The 17,348-nt window shown below is 41.1% G+C and overlaps 2 protein-coding genes across 16 annotated transcripts in view; one reads left to right on the top strand and one right to left on the bottom strand.

Annotated features, from left to right (window-relative positions):
* LOC309704601 (uncharacterized protein) overlaps positions 1-7,080 on the top strand; it is a 92,059-nt gene extending 84,979 nt beyond the window's left edge. For 8 of the 13 annotated variants that reach the window (XM_082529849.1, XM_082529855.1, XM_082529857.1 and 5 more), the window contains 8 exons: positions 4,089-4,323; positions 4,422-4,533; positions 4,850-4,938; positions 5,054-5,218; positions 5,331-5,363; positions 5,688-5,896; positions 6,053-6,230; positions 6,644-7,080. In XM_082529849.1, the coding sequence (XP_082385975.1) occupies positions 4,125-4,323; positions 4,422-4,533; positions 4,850-4,938; positions 5,054-5,218; positions 5,331-5,363; positions 5,688-5,896; positions 6,053-6,230; positions 6,644-6,780 (1,122 nt within the window). In that variant the 5' untranslated portion in view covers positions 4,089-4,124 and the 3' untranslated portion in view covers positions 6,781-7,080. Of the gene's footprint in view, positions 1-882; positions 1,756-4,088; positions 4,324-4,421; positions 4,534-4,849; positions 4,939-5,053; positions 5,219-5,330; positions 5,364-5,687; positions 5,897-6,052; positions 6,231-6,643 lie in introns of those variants that run through there. The other 5 variants (XM_082529861.1, XM_082529858.1, XM_082529853.1 and 2 more) reach the window with 2 other exon arrangements.
* The window catches only part of LOC309704599 (ectonucleotide pyrophosphatase/phosphodiesterase family member 7-like), an 88,549-nt gene that overhangs the window by 15,790 nt on the left and 55,411 nt on the right, over positions 1-17,348 (bottom strand). For 2 of the 3 annotated variants that reach the window (XM_082529842.1, XM_082529844.1), the window contains exon 1: positions 11,521-11,678. The exons of the other annotated variant lie outside the window; for it this stretch is intronic. The gene's annotated coding sequence lies outside the window, so the exon portion shown is untranslated. Of the gene's footprint in view, positions 1-11,520; positions 11,679-17,348 lie in introns of those variants that run through there. 3 annotated transcript variants of the gene reach the window in all.

The raw sequence follows: 17,348 nt of genomic DNA, 5'->3' as shown, positions 1-17,348 counted from the left end.
CAGCACAGTTGGTATGGAGCACCCACAATTACGTTGTACATTTACAACATGATGATGTAGAAGTCTCAAAAATAAAAATACCCCTCACTTATCTAATATACATGACTTTGGCTTTAAACAGTTCAAATGCAGTGTTGTGTGTCTGCGTTGTTTAGTGTCTTTCCATAATGTTCAAGTAGGCAAAAAGGTTTTTTAAGGATATACACAAAAGGTGTGAAAACTTGAATTCAGGAGATGTGTGTTGATAATTAAAACCATAAAATTAGAAGTATTCAATTAATGTTGTTATTTTCAAGTCCCACAGAAAGACCAACAGTGATAGTGAACTGACCCTATTAACAAGTGTTGTTTGTGTATCCAAAGCCTGTTAGCTTATTCCTTTGTGACACAGAGCTCCATTGTTTTTCAAAAACTATTAAAACCACATCAGTGAGTCACACAGCTGCACAGGCTGACATGTTCTTTCATTATCATGAACACACACGCTTTAGCTTACTTTGACTCAAACCCACACACACAGGCCTTCTGCTTCAGATTTCCACTAGAGCACCAAATACAATTGGAATTAGTCCCAGTAAATACACTACTACTCACTGTTGGAGTAAACAACAATTACTGAGCCTTTAAAAAAATAAACACAGTTTATTTGCAAAAGATTTAAAGAACTTGGAGAAATATTGGGATAAAACTAGCATCTTCTTTGTTTAGAATTTAGGAAAAATATGGAATAATTCCACTCTTCATCAGGTCAAACAGTAGTGCCACTTTAAGGCCCAAATGAGAAGAGAGAGCATCTCTGAACCTCAAAGCAAATGGTCTACAACAGCAGAAGGCCACACCGGGTCCCAAGTTTCGGATAAAATGTGGGAGCCCGAAATTGTGTCTACTTTCATCTTACAATCTGGCAACAAATAAATTGCACTGCGAACAAAGTCTATCAACAAAGAAAACATTTTCGTTTCATACTTTTCCGTTACAAAACTAGCTTTAACGCTTCGAGGGTTCCTTTGTTCTTGCCGTCGCCTCGGCGCTTGACCCAGACTTTCACTCTGTAGTTGCTTTTTAGCATAGTACTACAAAAAAATTGTAAATCTGTGATATATGATTGATAAACGTAAAGGTACTGTATAAATGTGTTCAATGACTTTGTTACTTTTAATGATTGGTGAGCACCCGCTTCGATTCGCACTCAATTCAGACTTTACGTTCCACGCTGAAAACTTTTTGAAAACTGAGATTTTCCGTTTTCGTTTTAAAAAATAATCCCGTCCACACGTAAAGGCAGAAATGAAGGAAAACGCTGCTAGGAACATGCCAAAGCAACAGGTGGCGCTATATTCCTAACCGTGTAGAAATGTTGGCCAATCAGAAGTCTAGAGGCCTCGGTGGGAAATGGTAAACAAAGATGGGGCATAGAAGCAGAACCGAGTTGTATGTGTGGACGGACAGTAACTGTGTGTGTATATGTAAGCATGTAAACACTGCAGAGAGAACAATTAACAGTAACAGTATTGTAGAAATTCATTTCACCGAAACAATAACGTGGCGCACAGTGTGACATCAAAAAAGGCGCACACCTTTGACGCTGCGTTTTTTCTGTTTTTCTCGTCCACACGTAAATGCAAAAAACGGAGTTTTAGAAAATAGCTTCTCTGAGCCGTCTTTGTATCTAGTTTTCCCTCTTTATTGACATTGTTCCCTTTTCCCCTCTTTTTTACAGATCTGATTTGGTAACTACCATCCACCCATCGATAAGTAAGAAGCTCACGTCCTCAAATTCCTAGTGTTAAACAATTTGCTTATTTTGGCTATTTCCAAATATAGCACTATTTGTTTAATCTGATATACACTGACAATGACATCACGCTGGTCAAGGAGGCGCAAATTACGGAAAATGGTTGAGGCAGCAGAGTCCGATATACTCAGGCACTTTAAAGAGATGGTTGCTGAAAAACACAAACAAAACAGCAATGCACAAGTCGAAGTTAAGCGACCGCAGGTTGCAGAAGAGTCTGGTGTGTCCCACTGTTGTCACCCAGGTATAGATAGTCAAGTATTTACCAGTCACTATGAGCAGATTTCAGAAGTATGTGAGACCTATGTATCACCCGACAAGGATAATGACTGTGACTTTAGTTTTGACAGCTTTGGTTGCCATGCTCCACCGTTTGATTCTGATAATAGTGATGCTGAAGCTGATGACAAAGCGCCAAATACTGAATTCTTAATAACAAGTTTAAGATACTGGGCTTCTACATTTTCAGTCTCGTTGGTGGCAGTAACAGCACTCTTGGGAATTTTGCGTGTATCTCACCCAGACCTACCAAAAGATGCCAGGACAGTTCTCAGAACGCAAGGTCAAATAAACACAATAAAAATGGATGGTGGGGAATACCATCATTTTGGTTTGGCTAAAGGGTTGGTCTCTCGACTCAAATGCTTGATCTTGCCTGCCAAGTTGAACGACTTAAAATTGCAGTTTAATATAGATGGTTTACCCCTTTTCAAAAGCAGTAAACTTCAGTTCTGGCCAATTCTTGCAATTGCAAATGTTGACTACACAAAATCACCATTCCTTGTTGGTCTCTACTGTGGTCTGGGTAAGCCAAAAAGTGTAGTTCAGTTCTTGGACCCATTTGTGAAGGACCTCATGCACATTTTGAAGTATGGCATTATCTACAATAGCTGCCAGATAACAGTTAAAGTATGTTCATTTGTGTGTGATGCACCTGCAAGAGCTTTCATTAAAAACATAAAGGCTCATAATGGTTATTCTGGTTGTGATAAATGTGTTCAAGCAGGTGAATGGAAGAACAAAATGACGTACCCAGAAGTTAATGCAAAGCTTAGAACGGATGCAGATTTTCAGTTGATGATTGATGAAGACCACCACTTGAATCAAACATTGTCTCCTTTAGCTGGTATGGTTAAGATGATAACAATGTTTCCCTTGGATTATATGCATCTATGTTGTCTTGGAGTCACAAGAAAACTTATATACTTGTGGATAAAGGGCAAAGTACTTGCAACAAGGCTGTCCAGTCGAACAGTAGGTGAAATTTCAGAAAAGTTGAAAGCTCTGCGACCTTATACACCAAATGAGTTTAACCGCAAGCCAAGGGAATTGTCTGAAATTGATAGATGGAAAGCAACAGAGTTGCAAAATTTTATGTTGTACACAGGACCCGTAGTGCTTAGGAATAGCATTCCAGTTGAGTTCTATGATAACTTTATGTTGTTTTCTGTAGCAATGCATCTGCTGTTATCCCCCTCTATGTCTAATGAAATGGTCGATTGTGCCAAAGAATTCCTGGTGTCATTTGTTTCTCACTTCGGCGAATTGTATGGTAGGGATGAAATCACATACAACGTACACCAGCTGACACACCTGTCAGAAGAATATCGACTCTTTGGCCCGTTAGATAACATTGCTGCTTTCCCCTATGAAAATTACTTAGGCCAGATTAAACATCTCTTGCGAAAGCCTCACTTGCCTTTACAACAAATTGTAAAAAGACTTTCTGAAAAACCGGATGTGAAGCCAGCACCACAAAGAAAAGCACAAAAGTTAATGCATCAGCATTATGATGGTCCACTTGTGGCTCCGATACACCATTCAGAGCAGTACAAGAAAGTAGTGACAGAAAAGTACATCTTGTCTGTTGGGGATGGGGACAACTGTGTGCAGGTAGTCGATGACATTGCTTTAATCCGCAACATTGTGAAAGTAGATGGTGACACATTTGTTATTTTCCAAAAGTTTTGTCACAAAGAGTCTTACTTTCAGTACCCCTTACCGTCATCCAGAATTGGATGCTACAGAGTGTCGCAGCTGAACAGCAGACCTGGCATTACAAAGCTCAATAATATTACTGCCAAATATTTTCTTTGTCCAGACAACACAGCTTTCATTGCATTGCCAATCATGCATAGTCAATAAAAAAAAAAGTTTGTTTTATCGTGTGTGCTTGTAATAGTTGCCTATATACATTTTAAGCTATTATTTATTATTTAGTTCAGTCAATAGATCAAGTTTTGTAGTGACTATGAAAAATATATTATAATTATCTGTTTCCTGTTTATACTAGACAGGGCAAAAAGGACTCCAAAAAAAAAAGATAAAAATGAAAGACTGGTGCATTGTGCAGTTCAGCACTGGTGGTACAGAAATAGTCCCTAGTACATGGATAAATGGGGAGAAATTGTCATGGCCTCCATATCCTCCGCGAGACACATTCAGGATCCATGCCGCAGTAAAGAGGAGAGTTCATCCTGGTGCAACATGGCTCACCTATGCACCAGTCCGACTTCTAATAAGCCATGGTGGGTATCAACTGGATTGGTGTTGTATAACTGCAACAATAACAAGTTTTTCGTGTCCTAATTTATGTCTGCCCATACATTGTGTTTTGTACTTCCAGACACATTTCACGAAGCAGAACGCAGTCTTCAGAAATATCTAAGTGAACACTGTGATACGTCTGACCTTCAGTCCGAAGCTGAAACTCCGACCAGTCATAAAAGAAAGCGCAAGTAAAAAAATTTTTATTTCACAAACATATCTGTGATTGCTAAGAATTTATGATCTTGTCTTTTATACTTATCTGTGGTGCTTGCATACTGCAATATCACCACATAATATAGTCCAAAAAAGTGGAAGCTTGTAAACTTTTTAAAAACACGAAGCCGTGTACACTTGTGCACTTCAAAAATTCCTTGTATACTGTACTTTCTTGCACATCTCCGTTTCATGTGTGTGTTGTTAGAAATCAAACTGTAACTTTAGGAAAAAATATTCCAAACGCACATTTATAATTACCTATGACCGTTTTCAACTTTTTTTCTTTAGACCAAATCCCGTGTACACATATAGTGACTCAGAGGATGAGCAGCCCACAAAAAAACGGTTTCCCCAGGCCCCTCGAGTGAAAATACCAGGTAATAAAATACTGTCTAGTGTCTTTGTACATATCTGTGTGTGACACAAGGAAACTTTTTTGACAAGTTGTCTGTATTCTTAAATAATTAAAAAAAATTATCTTTTTCTAAACAGCCCTCACCACTCCGCAGTCTTCCCCCCAGCCCACTGACAGCAGGCATCATAATGCCCCACCCAGCTTCCGGCACCTTTCGCCACCACGGCACAACACGCAAACCGACACAGCTTTGCGATCTCCCCAGCATGCAGAGTCTGATGTCGAGGACTTCCCTGTAGACAGTATGCTTTTAAAATACTTTTAAAGCTGAATCACAATGTCATTGTACTCTTATCTTCAAAACACCAGTTTATACTCCTGAATGTCATCTTGTTGTGATTTGTTTTTCTGTAGATTCCAGAGACTCTGTGAGGCCACTATTACAAGGCAAGTTCGAAAATCTTGGAATTTCACATTTTACATGGTATAAATGGTAAATGGCCTATATTTGTACAGCGCTTTAACTAGTCCCTAAGGACCCCAAAGCGCTTTACACATTCACTCATCCATCCATTCACACATAATTCACGCACTGGTGATGGCAAGCTACATACCGTATACAAATATCAAATATATGTGAGTTAGAACAACTTATACTTGAATGCAGAATGTTACACCGTCACTTATGGATATATTAATTTTTTGCCTCTCACTGCTTAAGCCATTAATCTTTCTAGAATTGTTTTTTGTTTTTTTGTTTTTTTTAAACAGATGCGACCTCACAAAAGATATTAACTATGCTGTCAGACCTGATGAGAGCTGTGAACGAACTGCGTGATGAGGTCAGAGCCATCCGCAATACCGGCTGCAATGATTCGGTAGATGCTGGGGTACTGTCTCTGGATTTGCCCTTGCACAACATGGAGGAGCTAAACAATGCAGAGGCAGCTCTTCAATCAATAGAGGCAAATAAGGCAATGGTAAGTATATAAAGTTTATGTACACTTTGTAACTATAAAGTGTAATAGCTGTGATTTAAATACATAACAACGGCCTGTTGATTAAACACACAAGCACTTGCATACACATTTAAGACATGAGACACGCTAATTCCATCTATTGAAATGTGTCTATAGGTGAGACGCCTTGCCTTGATTGGAGGGACCACACTGGAGGTGCGAGTCCGCCGTGTAATGGCTTATGCCATTACAAACGAGCTGGCCTCGTTACTAAACTGGGCAGGGAAAAAAACCAAGGACCAGACAAAGCAAAAAAGGGCATTTAAAGATACAGCGCTCTGCAAATGCATATTTGGTAAGTTTTACCGTTTTTTTGCTATATTACTTTGTCTTTCTTAATAACAAGACTTTCATGTCCGGTTAATCTGGAGATGGAGTCTTTGGTCTTTGGCTTGTTTAGTCCTCGGGTTGTAGTTTGTACAGCCCAAGGACCCCATGTTTATTTTGTTTTAAAGGATACACGGCACACCATGCTAAGACTTATCACTTTTTCCGCTCATAGCTCTTTGGGAATCAAATGCGGCAGTTTGCAGATTTACACCTGGTGACTTTCATGTTTATCAGCCTAGGAGTTTACATACTTTCTCCCCGCTGAAGACAGTTACAGTGGGGCAAAAAAGTATTTATCATGTGCTATAACATGAGCTTATTCATGTGCTCTAATTCACTTTTTGTGTGTGTGTGTGTGTGTGTGTATTTTTGTCCTAGATTGCCTGACGCAGCAGTTAGGGGCAAACTCTATGTCCGAGTTTGTCTTTGCACAAGCAGTGCAGAAATGGCTCCGGTACGCCCCAGATCGTTTGGGTGGTGCAGGACGCACATCATGCATCCCCATCCCGGAGTAAAAAATTACAAATTTATGTTAAACATAAATGTAAATAGAAAACTGTGTTTTAATAAAGTATTTAGCAAACGAAACATGCCTATTGACCTTTTTTGTTTATTTTTTTTCTCTGTTACATCACATGCAATGCTTTCTTATTTTAGGATAATAATATTGACATGATACATCGTGAGACATTTGTTTTTGTTTTTTATAAAGGGTGTCCAATTTGAGGTTAGGTCAACGTCACACTTCAACGTTGATTCAATGACACAGCCTGATATTGACTCAACAGTGTTTCAATGTTTCCTTGCTATCTGGGATGCCTGTCAGCTAAAAACACAAAATTAGACAATAGGAGATTGGAAAAGTGTTGCCTCATCTAATAAATTAAAATTTCTGCTGCAAAATTCAGATGGTAGGGTCAGAATTTGGCACAAAAACACAAAAGCATGCATCCATCCTGCTTTTTATTAAAAGTTCAGGCTGTTGTTGGTGGTGTAGTAGTGTGGCAATATTTTCTTGGCACTCACTGGGCCCCTTTATTTTTCTTATTACTAAGTTAATATACTGTGTTGTGTTGTTTGTGTTGCGTTGTGATGTGTCGTGTTGTATTATATAGAGTGCCGACGTAGGACAGTTTTCCAATTTCATTGTACCATTCTACTATATATGACTGTGCAATGACAATAAAGAGTTATCTTATCTATCTTTATACCAACCGGGCATCGTTTCAGTGCCACAGCTAGCCTGACTATTGTTGCTGACCATGTCCGTCCTTTTATGACCACCGTGCATCCACCGTCTGATGGCTGCCTCTAGCAGGATAACACACAGTGTCACTGGTGATCGCTGTGCTCAAATGACCTCCGCACTCACCAGATCCCTATTCGGTAGAGCATTCTTTGGGATGCAGTGGAGAGAGAGATTCCCAACAAATCTGCAGCAGAATCTCTAAGGAAAGTTTGACAGGTCTTGTTGTCTCGGAGACATGATGAACTAAGGTGATTTTGAAGCAAACCCCATATTAAACAGGACCAAAGTAGCTCGTGAGCCTATATGTATTTAACAGACTTTCCTAATCCATAAAACACATGCTTTTCATATTCAGAGGGGCCAGCAGCGATGAGCAAACTTCACAGTATGCAGAAGGTAGTAAATGGCCATTATTACACTGAAATATCTCTAACTCTCCATGTGTAGCATGTGTGTGACACAGAGAGAGGGAGAATGAAGGTGAGAGAATGAGTAAGAGCTGGGAGCAGAGTGGAGGAGGCTCAGGCTTGTGGAGGCAGCTAGGCTGATTTGCAGCTTCATTCCAGCGCGTGGGCCCTTTCAGGCTCTGTTGCCTGTAACAGGTTGACGTGATAAACTCTGTAGCTGAGCCAGTCAGATGTGGCACATTGAAGGCACCCTCCTCCTCTCGCCTTTCCCCCTGGCCTGGTGTCTCATTGTGGCGCTGTGGGGCTCCAGTGTGCTGGCGTTACACTTTCACACAGCAGTAATTGATTTCTTTAATTTGCTTCAAGAGAAACTGTTGTCAGCCAACCAAGCAGGCATTTTTCAGGCCACTTTAATTAAATGCCAGGTCTTTAGGTGTGATATGAAATTCGTTTGGCTCCTCTGATCTTCTACTCCTCAGACAATTCATTAACATTTTCGTTTCTGCCTTTATGTTTTACACAAAGCTTCAAAAAAGTAGCTCATCAGTGACATTTGGTTTCTCGCGCTGTACATTCAATCACTTATTTAAGTGCATTTAAACTAGAGATTAAGTGCAGTGTAGCTGTTTCACGTGCGATAATACTGAGTTTGTAGAGCCTCAGTCAGCCAAGAAATTCGAGAGAATAATAAAGCAGGCCTGCGTGTATAGAATTAACTGCATTCGATGCCAAATCAAGATTCGAGTGTGTGTTTGTCAACGCCTTCCTTCACTCTGGCACCTTGCAGCTACACTTATTCCATGTTTGCGGCTTCATCCTGACGACCTTTGTCTCTTTCACAAATGTCTAAAGTGTCATTAGGGCTTCGATAGTATCAAATCTGCGTTACAGCTCACATGTAATACCTGGTGAAGCAACACTGGGCAGGTGTTATGTTCAGTCTAAAGCAGGAGAACCATTTATTTCAGCTATAATAGCAGGGCAGCAGGCACACCTCCCTAATAATATCCTGATGCCTCCCCACTCGCTCTGACTCAGAGATCTTCTGAAAGGCCCCTCTCCACTCATCCTCTCAGAGTGGCCTTCCTCTCATGGAGATGAACAGCAGCTGCCTCTTCCTACCTCCCACCATACGTCAACACATCAGCACCACTCTGCCTGGCTGCCTTCAAACGCCCAAAAATACGAGGCCCACTAAACCCGAAAGCACAGCCTTGCCGCAGTTCACGTAACAATAGCTGATGTGTGTTGACAAAAATATTTCTGCTATCAAATTGTGTGTGATAGTTTGGGAATTGAGTGGAAAATCCATACGGAATGTATGATACCTGGTTTTCACACTTTTAAATCGCAAGTACGAAAGTTCCGTCTATATCAAGATGACTCTTATTTATGTTATATTTAGTATTGTGAAGTCATTGGGTACTCAGGGCTGACATCTGTTTTGTTTTGGGGGGCAGACGAGCTGAATAATAAATAATTGAATTGTTATCTTACTTCTTATTGTTGAATTTTAAAAAAAACATCATATGTGCTGTAGTCACCATGTGGTACGGGGTAGCTGCAGACACGAACATTGGAAAGATTCCCAGATTTGAACTCACAAGATCAATAACTTATAAGCAAAATGTTGTTAGAATACCAACAATGGCTCCCTCCAACCACGGCAAAGTAGACACAGAGCTAAAATCTAATTTTCATCAACTCAACCATCTACACAGTGCAGCAGTGAAAAGAGATACTGCTGCTACAATAAAAAAGAAAACAATCTGTAAAGACTTTTGTGTGCAGTTTATTGTCACTGGAATTACTTCACGCGTCAGTGGTCTGCTCTTGGTCCTTCTACAACACTTAATTTGGGGGGGAAAAAGCTTTTGGCAAGAAGACAAGCATACAGTGTTTCTACACTCATCCTGCTGGAGAAGTTTTCCTGAGATATTATTAATCCGAGGATAACATATTCTTTTTAACGTAAGGTTTTTCTGTTGGATAAGTGAAATGTGAAGTACTGTAATGCATCAAACACGTGCTTGTGCATCTTTATTTATTAATCATATAGCCACACTCTGAGCTGTCAGGCTCTTGAAGCACTGAGACTCATTTTCTCTGACAGTTAGCATTTTTTTCTGACTGCCTCTTTCAGCTCATCATCTGTGACTGCTCATCATCTGTACCTGTGACAGCTTTAATTCTTGACTGTTTGGCACATTTTCGCCCTGGTTCATTTCTGCAGTGAAGACATTATTTCATCCGTGGCAGAATAACACGTTGCACAAACCTTCTGCAGGTTAAACTGAGATAACCAAGCAACTTTAGGACCGACTTAGAGTATTCACATGCTAATCAGTGTGGTATCAGTTCCCAGAGTTGTTGGCTTGCCATGTATAACTGCTTTATCTGACATGCTATCCGGTCGTTAAGTCTGACGTCACTAGCCGTGTCTGTGCCTAAACTCCGCTGCAGGTCCATATATCAAACGATCACTATGGCATTACTGAGAGTTGAAAAACTGTCTAAAGTCTTTCATCTTTAATAAAATGATTAGCGTTCTGCTCTACCAGGTGTAACAATTGAGTTTAACATCCAGGCATCTATGAAAACGGAATTTATGACATTTAACGGAGTTAGAAGTTAGCAGGGAGTTAGCTCGCTAGCTTCTATCTAAATACAATATAGCATGTCCTGACTGCGGGGTTTTGGAAACAAATTAAAACGTACAGCTCTGTTATCACTTCCAACATAAATGAAGACAGAAAACTAAACAGCAGTGACGTTTGTAGGGTTACTGAAGTTTGGCTAGCTGGTATATAATGATGTGCTACTTGACCGCTAGCGACACAGCTATGTTAAACAAGCTAACTTTTTTTCCACTCGATAAAAGTTAACGTGAGTGTTCTCGGTGGTCAGGAACAAATGTAATCGCATGGCAGGATGCTGTAAAAGGACCAAACTTCAGCCAGGAGAACAACTGAGACAATCCATCCACAATACGAGGTTAGTCATTCATATACTGCTGCATGGGCTGGGCTGCAGTTACATCCTAAGGTTTTAAAAACTGAGCTTAAATAAATGATTAGCGGTAATAAAAGCCGAGGGAGGTCAACAGTGATCACTGACTGTTTTAGGAGCTTTTTGAGATTAAATAGAAGAAAATACAAAACATTAAACATGTTAACAACACAAAAGCCATATTAAACGCAGACTACTTTAGGCCCGGAAGTAGGATTCACTCACGTCATCACATAACGACCGGATTAGGACTGCTGCTAATAAGTAGCTTTTCTAATATTTCATATGGGGTTAGGGTTGGCTAAACGTATGGCTACAAGTCTAAACCCTAGCTAATATCAATAAGGAGGACATGAATTTGCCATGTTTTTGTGTTTATTGTCACGAAGTTGACAATGTGTGAACCAAAATTTTCTCTGAATGTCTGATTCCAGGGGGTGAATTTTCCAAGATGGAACTTTATTTCATTTTCCTTCATGAAACAAATGCCACTAAAACACTTATTCTAAACAGACTTGAAAATAATGCCTACGCCCTTTAGATGACTGTACTGGATATTGTGAGCAAATATTTATCTAGCTCTTCCTTACCACTGATGTACCCTTGCTGGCTACAGTCTTTATCCTCTTGGCTCTCACGTATTCTCCCAGTTGCCTTTATCACAGGTGACCAGTACTGATTTAGGCTAGCGCAGTGCTGCAGTGGTTATCACTGTTTTCTCTGTCCATGTCCACCAGGGCTGAGTCCTCTCCGGGTTCTCCCTGGTTGGTTAACTGGTGATTCTAAATGTGAGTGTGGATGGCTGTCTATGTGTAAGCTGTGTGTTAGACTGACTGATCTTTCACCTAGCCAGCTGGGATGACTTCTCCTTCACCCTGAATTGGATAAGAGGTTAAGACATTGAATTGATGAATCTAAAATGATATAAAAGATACATGCAACCTCCTAGTCTTAAAGGGGAAGTCTGTGTGGACTTGCACTCTTTTTAATGGCCATTAGGGAACGACGACTCCTGTGTGTTCCCATTAGAGTCAAACAGATACAATCTACCGTACACTCATCATGTTTCCAAACTATCATGTACTAAAATTTGAACAAATGTAATGTTGAGCTTTAAATTTTTAATTTCATTAGTCACATCAGTCTATATCAGGGGTCTCAAACTCCAGTCCTTGAGGGCCAGTGTCCTGAAACTTTTCCATGCGTCGCTGCTGCAACACACCTGAATACAATTAGTAGGTCATTAGCATTAGAATTTAGACAGTTTTTAACTCTCAGTGATGCCACAGTGATCGTTTGACTTTGGGACGTGAAGCGGACAGAGTTTTGGACCCAGATTACTCAGTCCCCGAGGCTCCTGACTACGCTAGCCGTAGTTCTCTGACAATCCATCAAGCCATGTGGCTTCGTAGCTTACCAAACTCGTACTAAAACATTGTTGACAGATTTTTGAGCGCCGTGTACCACAGAAAATAGGTTCAAGGTTGGTAAGCACAACCAGAATTCATATATAAGGTGCACCGGATTATAAGGCGCACTGTCGACTTTTGAGAAAATTAAAGGACTTTAAGCGCAGTGCAGAAATAGTGCAGAAAACACGGTTTTCCAAACACTTACATTTAGTTAAATTTACTTGAGTAGGGTTAGGGGGTTAGCACTTCAGTATGCAGTCTAGTTCTATACTCTGGCTAATGACCTACTAATATTATTCAGGTCTGTAGCAACAGGGACACGTAGAAAAGTTTCAGGACACCAGCCCTCGAGGACTGGAGTTTGAGACCCCCAGTCTATACAGTCTTTAGTACTTTACTGAAAACTGTGTTAAGATCATAGACGCAGTGACACTGCATGGCCCTAGAGGTCTGTATTCTCTTATCTTTCATAGTTAAGAGAAGTTTGAACTTTTGTCCGTATGACTTCTTTAAATACAATATGACGACTACAACACGAGGAACTCTTTGTTGTATTTGCTTTGGGTAAGGGAGCTTATTAACTTAAGGTTGTGGCATACAGTACCAGCAAAGAGTGCAAAACTAGCATTTAGTGTGGTGCAGGCGGCCAGTCCGTCTTAAGAAGTGTAACTGTGGATGTTGCTGTATCGCTGTCTGTTGGAAGTATGACCTCGGGGCATCATTAGGCAGCAAATTCTAACTGTTGTGAGCTGCTGCTGGAATTACATTTTTTGTGGTTTACAAACATACTGAACTTAAGTTTGCAGAACAGTTGTTACTGTGTTTTCACAAACTTTGGACTTTACCCATTTTAATTATCTTAAGCATAATCTGCCATTTACACTTTGGCATTCTTTCAGTTCTTCCTGCGAGTATTTAATCTTGCAGAAGGAAAATGATCGTTCTTTAAAGTGTAACAAACATAAGCATTTAAGTAGATTAACTTGTGCATTGCACACAACTGCTACAGCGAGTAGAGCTAAAGATTCAAGTGTCAAAAAGCCTTGCACATTAAGATATTGGGCCTTCAAAAATGAAGAATCTGGGTGCATGCAATGTCAGGACTTCATCCAAAATGCATTTAAAGAAAGGGTTTTCATCTGGAAATAGAGGGGCAGGCATTGTAAATGGGACATTAAAAGGAATCCCACATCAATTTCCCATACCAAATGCTGCAGAACAGGAGTCATTTTGACAAAGTAGCCATGTGATTATTTTTTATTTCCATTTGAAAGCAATTAGCTGAAAGGTCCTTCCCTTGAGTTTCTGTGGCAGAATGTGTGGAATGACTCAGGATAATTGCTGTGAAATGAACAGAGTGCCAAGTTGAGAGAAGCACGAAAACCGCAAGGGTTCCCTCTCCATGGAAACGCCCTCTGCCTTTGTCAGTGCACCAGGAAATTAGGCAGCAAGCGATAACGGGGCTTGAATGAGTAACAAATGCAGGGGGGCGAGTGATATTTACTCCATTTCAAGCCATTACAGAAATTGAGTGTTTCCCCACGTCTCATGCTGTGCCTACTGAGTGCTGGATACAGGAGGAGGAGGGTCATTAAACATGGCAGCCGCCAGCGACGTGCTGGAGAAAGCCGCTTGAACAACACAGTGTTTGCACCACCAATGGGCAGGACAGATATAATGAAGCCCAGCACTGTCAGTGTATGGCACCAACTGATGATACTGATGCCTGAAAGGAGGACAAGGTGTTAGACGAAAGATGAGGCTGAGACGGTGTTTGCGGCTCATCTCGTGTCTTTGCCACAAGCTGCCTCCTCAGCTCCTGCCCTAATTGCTGCCTTGCTTGGAGGCAGCTCTCCCTCGGTATGCCTTTCATGCTTCCCTTAATTACGTCAGTCGGAAAGGAATGTGATTGTTATTGTCATTACTCTCGTTAGTAATTAAGCAGCTATTGACTCCTTCCCTACATTCGGTCTGTTTGATTAGGCCTCAGGTCTGGAGGTATGGATTAAGCTCTCCCGATGTTGCAGCTGCAGAACGCCGCAGCCTTTTGTTGGCTGGCAGATAGGCGCCCGTACGGATGCAGACTGATGAAGTGGAAAACATCTTTACTTTTTGTGTCACTTAAGCAGACAACCTTCAGCCTGTGCTTACAACGGAGGTGTTGCAACACCTTTTCCCTTCATGATGTGTCCTTGTTGGTAACACCTGAATTTCACCTGTGTTGGAGGACAAGGAAATCACCAATGTGGATGTGTCAAGAACATGTTCCGCAAATACAGCGGCGGCTTGGCAGGAGAGGAGGCTTAATTTTACATACTGTTCCTCCAAAGTTCAGGGTGGCTTCCAAGTTTCCAAGTTTGGTTGAAATCAGTCGAGATAAACAGATATTTGCACATTTGTTTGCAGAACCTGCAGGCGAGGGACAAGATGGTTTCAGAAGCTTTCTGGGTCCTGTTGATCAGTCACATGTGAGCAGGCTTTGTTGTGGACAACAGCTGTCATGTGACAATACTTGTGATGGCAGTTGTCAACAAGGATTACGTTAGAATAACCGAAGAAAAAGAAGCTGGAATGAACAGTTGACGTTAGCGTGAGCAGTGACAGTCTGCGTGGCTTACAGAAAGTTGTGTAGCAACATCAGGAAATAGGGGGTGAAAAAATATTTTCTTGAGATAAGTTTTAAAGCTGTGTTGGCTGTTTTTAGGAGTTTTTAATTATTTATTTATTTAGAAAAACCTCGTATTAAGCATGAATTCTTCCTTAAAGTATTTTATGGAAATACAAGTGCTGAGAATAATATATATTAAATACATTTTATGCACATTTGTTCATTTTGGATCCGACCCACTGTTGAAATGGTGCACAAAGCTTTCTACAGGAGACTGCACAGGTGCAATAATCTGTACACTGGTGACAAACAGTGATGCTGGAGTAGGCCTAGGCTGCTGGGGGCTTCCCATGATGCACTTACTGTCTTTATACATCACTCTGCATCATTAGTTATTATAATCTCTGTCTGTTAATATCTCTCTGTCCTTCTCAGGTTTCTTCCTGGTGAAAGGGAGTTTTCCCTTCCTGCTGTCGTCGTTTTGTTGGGGTTTTCTGAATTATTGTAGGGTTTTTATATTACAGTGTAAAGGACCTTGAGGCGACTGCTGTTGTGATTTGGTGCTATATAAATATATTGAATTAAATATTTATTAAAACATGCAGGCACTCCAAATGGATTCCCATTAACCTGGCTAACCAGTCGCTACTTCATAACTCTTTGCACACTTGTATATTGATTTGGAGTAAAGTGAACAGAAATGAGCTAATTTGATGCAAAGAAGAAGCTCACAGTGGGACAGCAGTCGAGGGGAAAGGGATGTGAATCAAAGAGCTAATTGACCAACATCACAATGCAGTGAAAAAATAAATCGTCTTCTTTCAGCTGCTCACTCTAGGGGTTGCCACAGCCACATCTGCCTCCATCTCTTCCCAGCATTCACTTCTTTTACACCAACCCTCCGGATGTCCTCCTTCGTTACATCCCTGAACCTTCTCTGTGCTCTTCCTCTTTTCCTCCTGCCTGGCAGCTCCTGCTTCAGCATCCTCTGTCCAATATATCCACATGTCCTCCTCTGCACATCCCTGAACCATCTTAGCTTTGCCTCTTTAACTTCACCTCCAAACCGCTCAACCCCTCAGAGGTACTCATTCATGATCCTGTCCATCCTGGTCACTCCCAGTGAGTGAAATCTCAACATCTCCAGCTCCATCACCTCCAGGTCCAACTACCATTGCAACCCTTCTGTCACATCATCCCAGATACTGGTCTACGACCTCTTCTCTTTACATATAATTCCTGCTTTTTACCATTTTAAAAAGTCTTTTTGTTTTCCAGTTTAATCACGTACCACAGTAATTGTACTGCAGTGAGTCTTAAGTAAATGCCAGTACATCAGCTCTGCTCACATACCGATTATAACACTTGCTGGAGAAAGTGTGTTACAGGTAAAATGTGAAATCTAGGAAAACTTGGTTCTCTTTTTGACCACGACTGCTCATTAATTTGTGTAGTGTCATGCTGCTGCCAGTGTTGGCATTCTTTCTATTTCAGGGTCTGTTTAGGTCCGCTGCATTTTGGATTGGGCCTAATTATCTTTAGATATATTTCATACACCGCTATTTAGTCTGTACCAGTAGTGCAGTCCTGGATTTGTTAATCAGTTTGCAAAAGGCACAGAGCCATATATGCATGAATAAAAGGAAAAAATCTTAAGATGAGTGTTTTAAAATGATTCTTAGAGACGGCTGCAGATAAATTTAATTGGTTTATGGAAAAGCAGAAATCACTGCTATGACAACGTATCACTAAAGGTGACACCAAAACCAAAGAAACTTTGATCCTGTGGGTTTCCATGTTTAAAACTCCAGGGATTCCCTCCCTTTAGGAAAGTGCAAAACAAAGACGAGAATAATAGTCTGCGTATAGAAGAGGGAGTTCAGTAATCATGCAGGAGTGACAAGGACCCAAAAGCAATTCCTGACTGAGCACTAATCCCCACTTTTTTGTGGAACGCACAGAGTGAGATAAGCCTGGAGGTTAATGCAGAGGCGTCTCTCCTCTGTCCTCGGCAGTGACAGCCCCTGACAGGCGGACCCCAGCAGCACGCCTTGTTTATGTTAATGTAGATGGCCTGGGCCAGCTCCCACACTGAGCAGCACAGATAGAGTTGTCAAAGGCTCATCAGAGTGGCACTCGCAACCTCTCGCCGGGCTACCCGGGATCTCTGCGTTCGCATTTAGGAGGGGAGTACCTACAGTGAGGGAGATGGGTGAGAGGAGCCACCATGCTGTGGTGGCTCCTCTCGCCCACTCATCCACCTCATCATATTTCTTCACACTTTGATGGAATCACATGTAACATCTTGGAGAGACGGCGCGATGCAGAGGGGTCAGCTTTTAACGTATGCATCTCTGACAATGTGCATTTTTATACCAACTACTTCTTTATTCCGTTT

Source organism: Aulonocara stuartgranti, assembly GCF_965226115.1.
Source record: "Aulonocara stuartgranti genome assembly, chromosome: 4".
Taxonomy (NCBI): Eukaryota; Metazoa; Chordata; class Actinopteri; order Cichliformes; family Cichlidae; genus Aulonocara; species Aulonocara stuartgranti.
The sequence above is the reverse complement of the archived record's forward strand: the minus strand, read 5'-3'. Positions and strand labels throughout refer to the sequence as shown.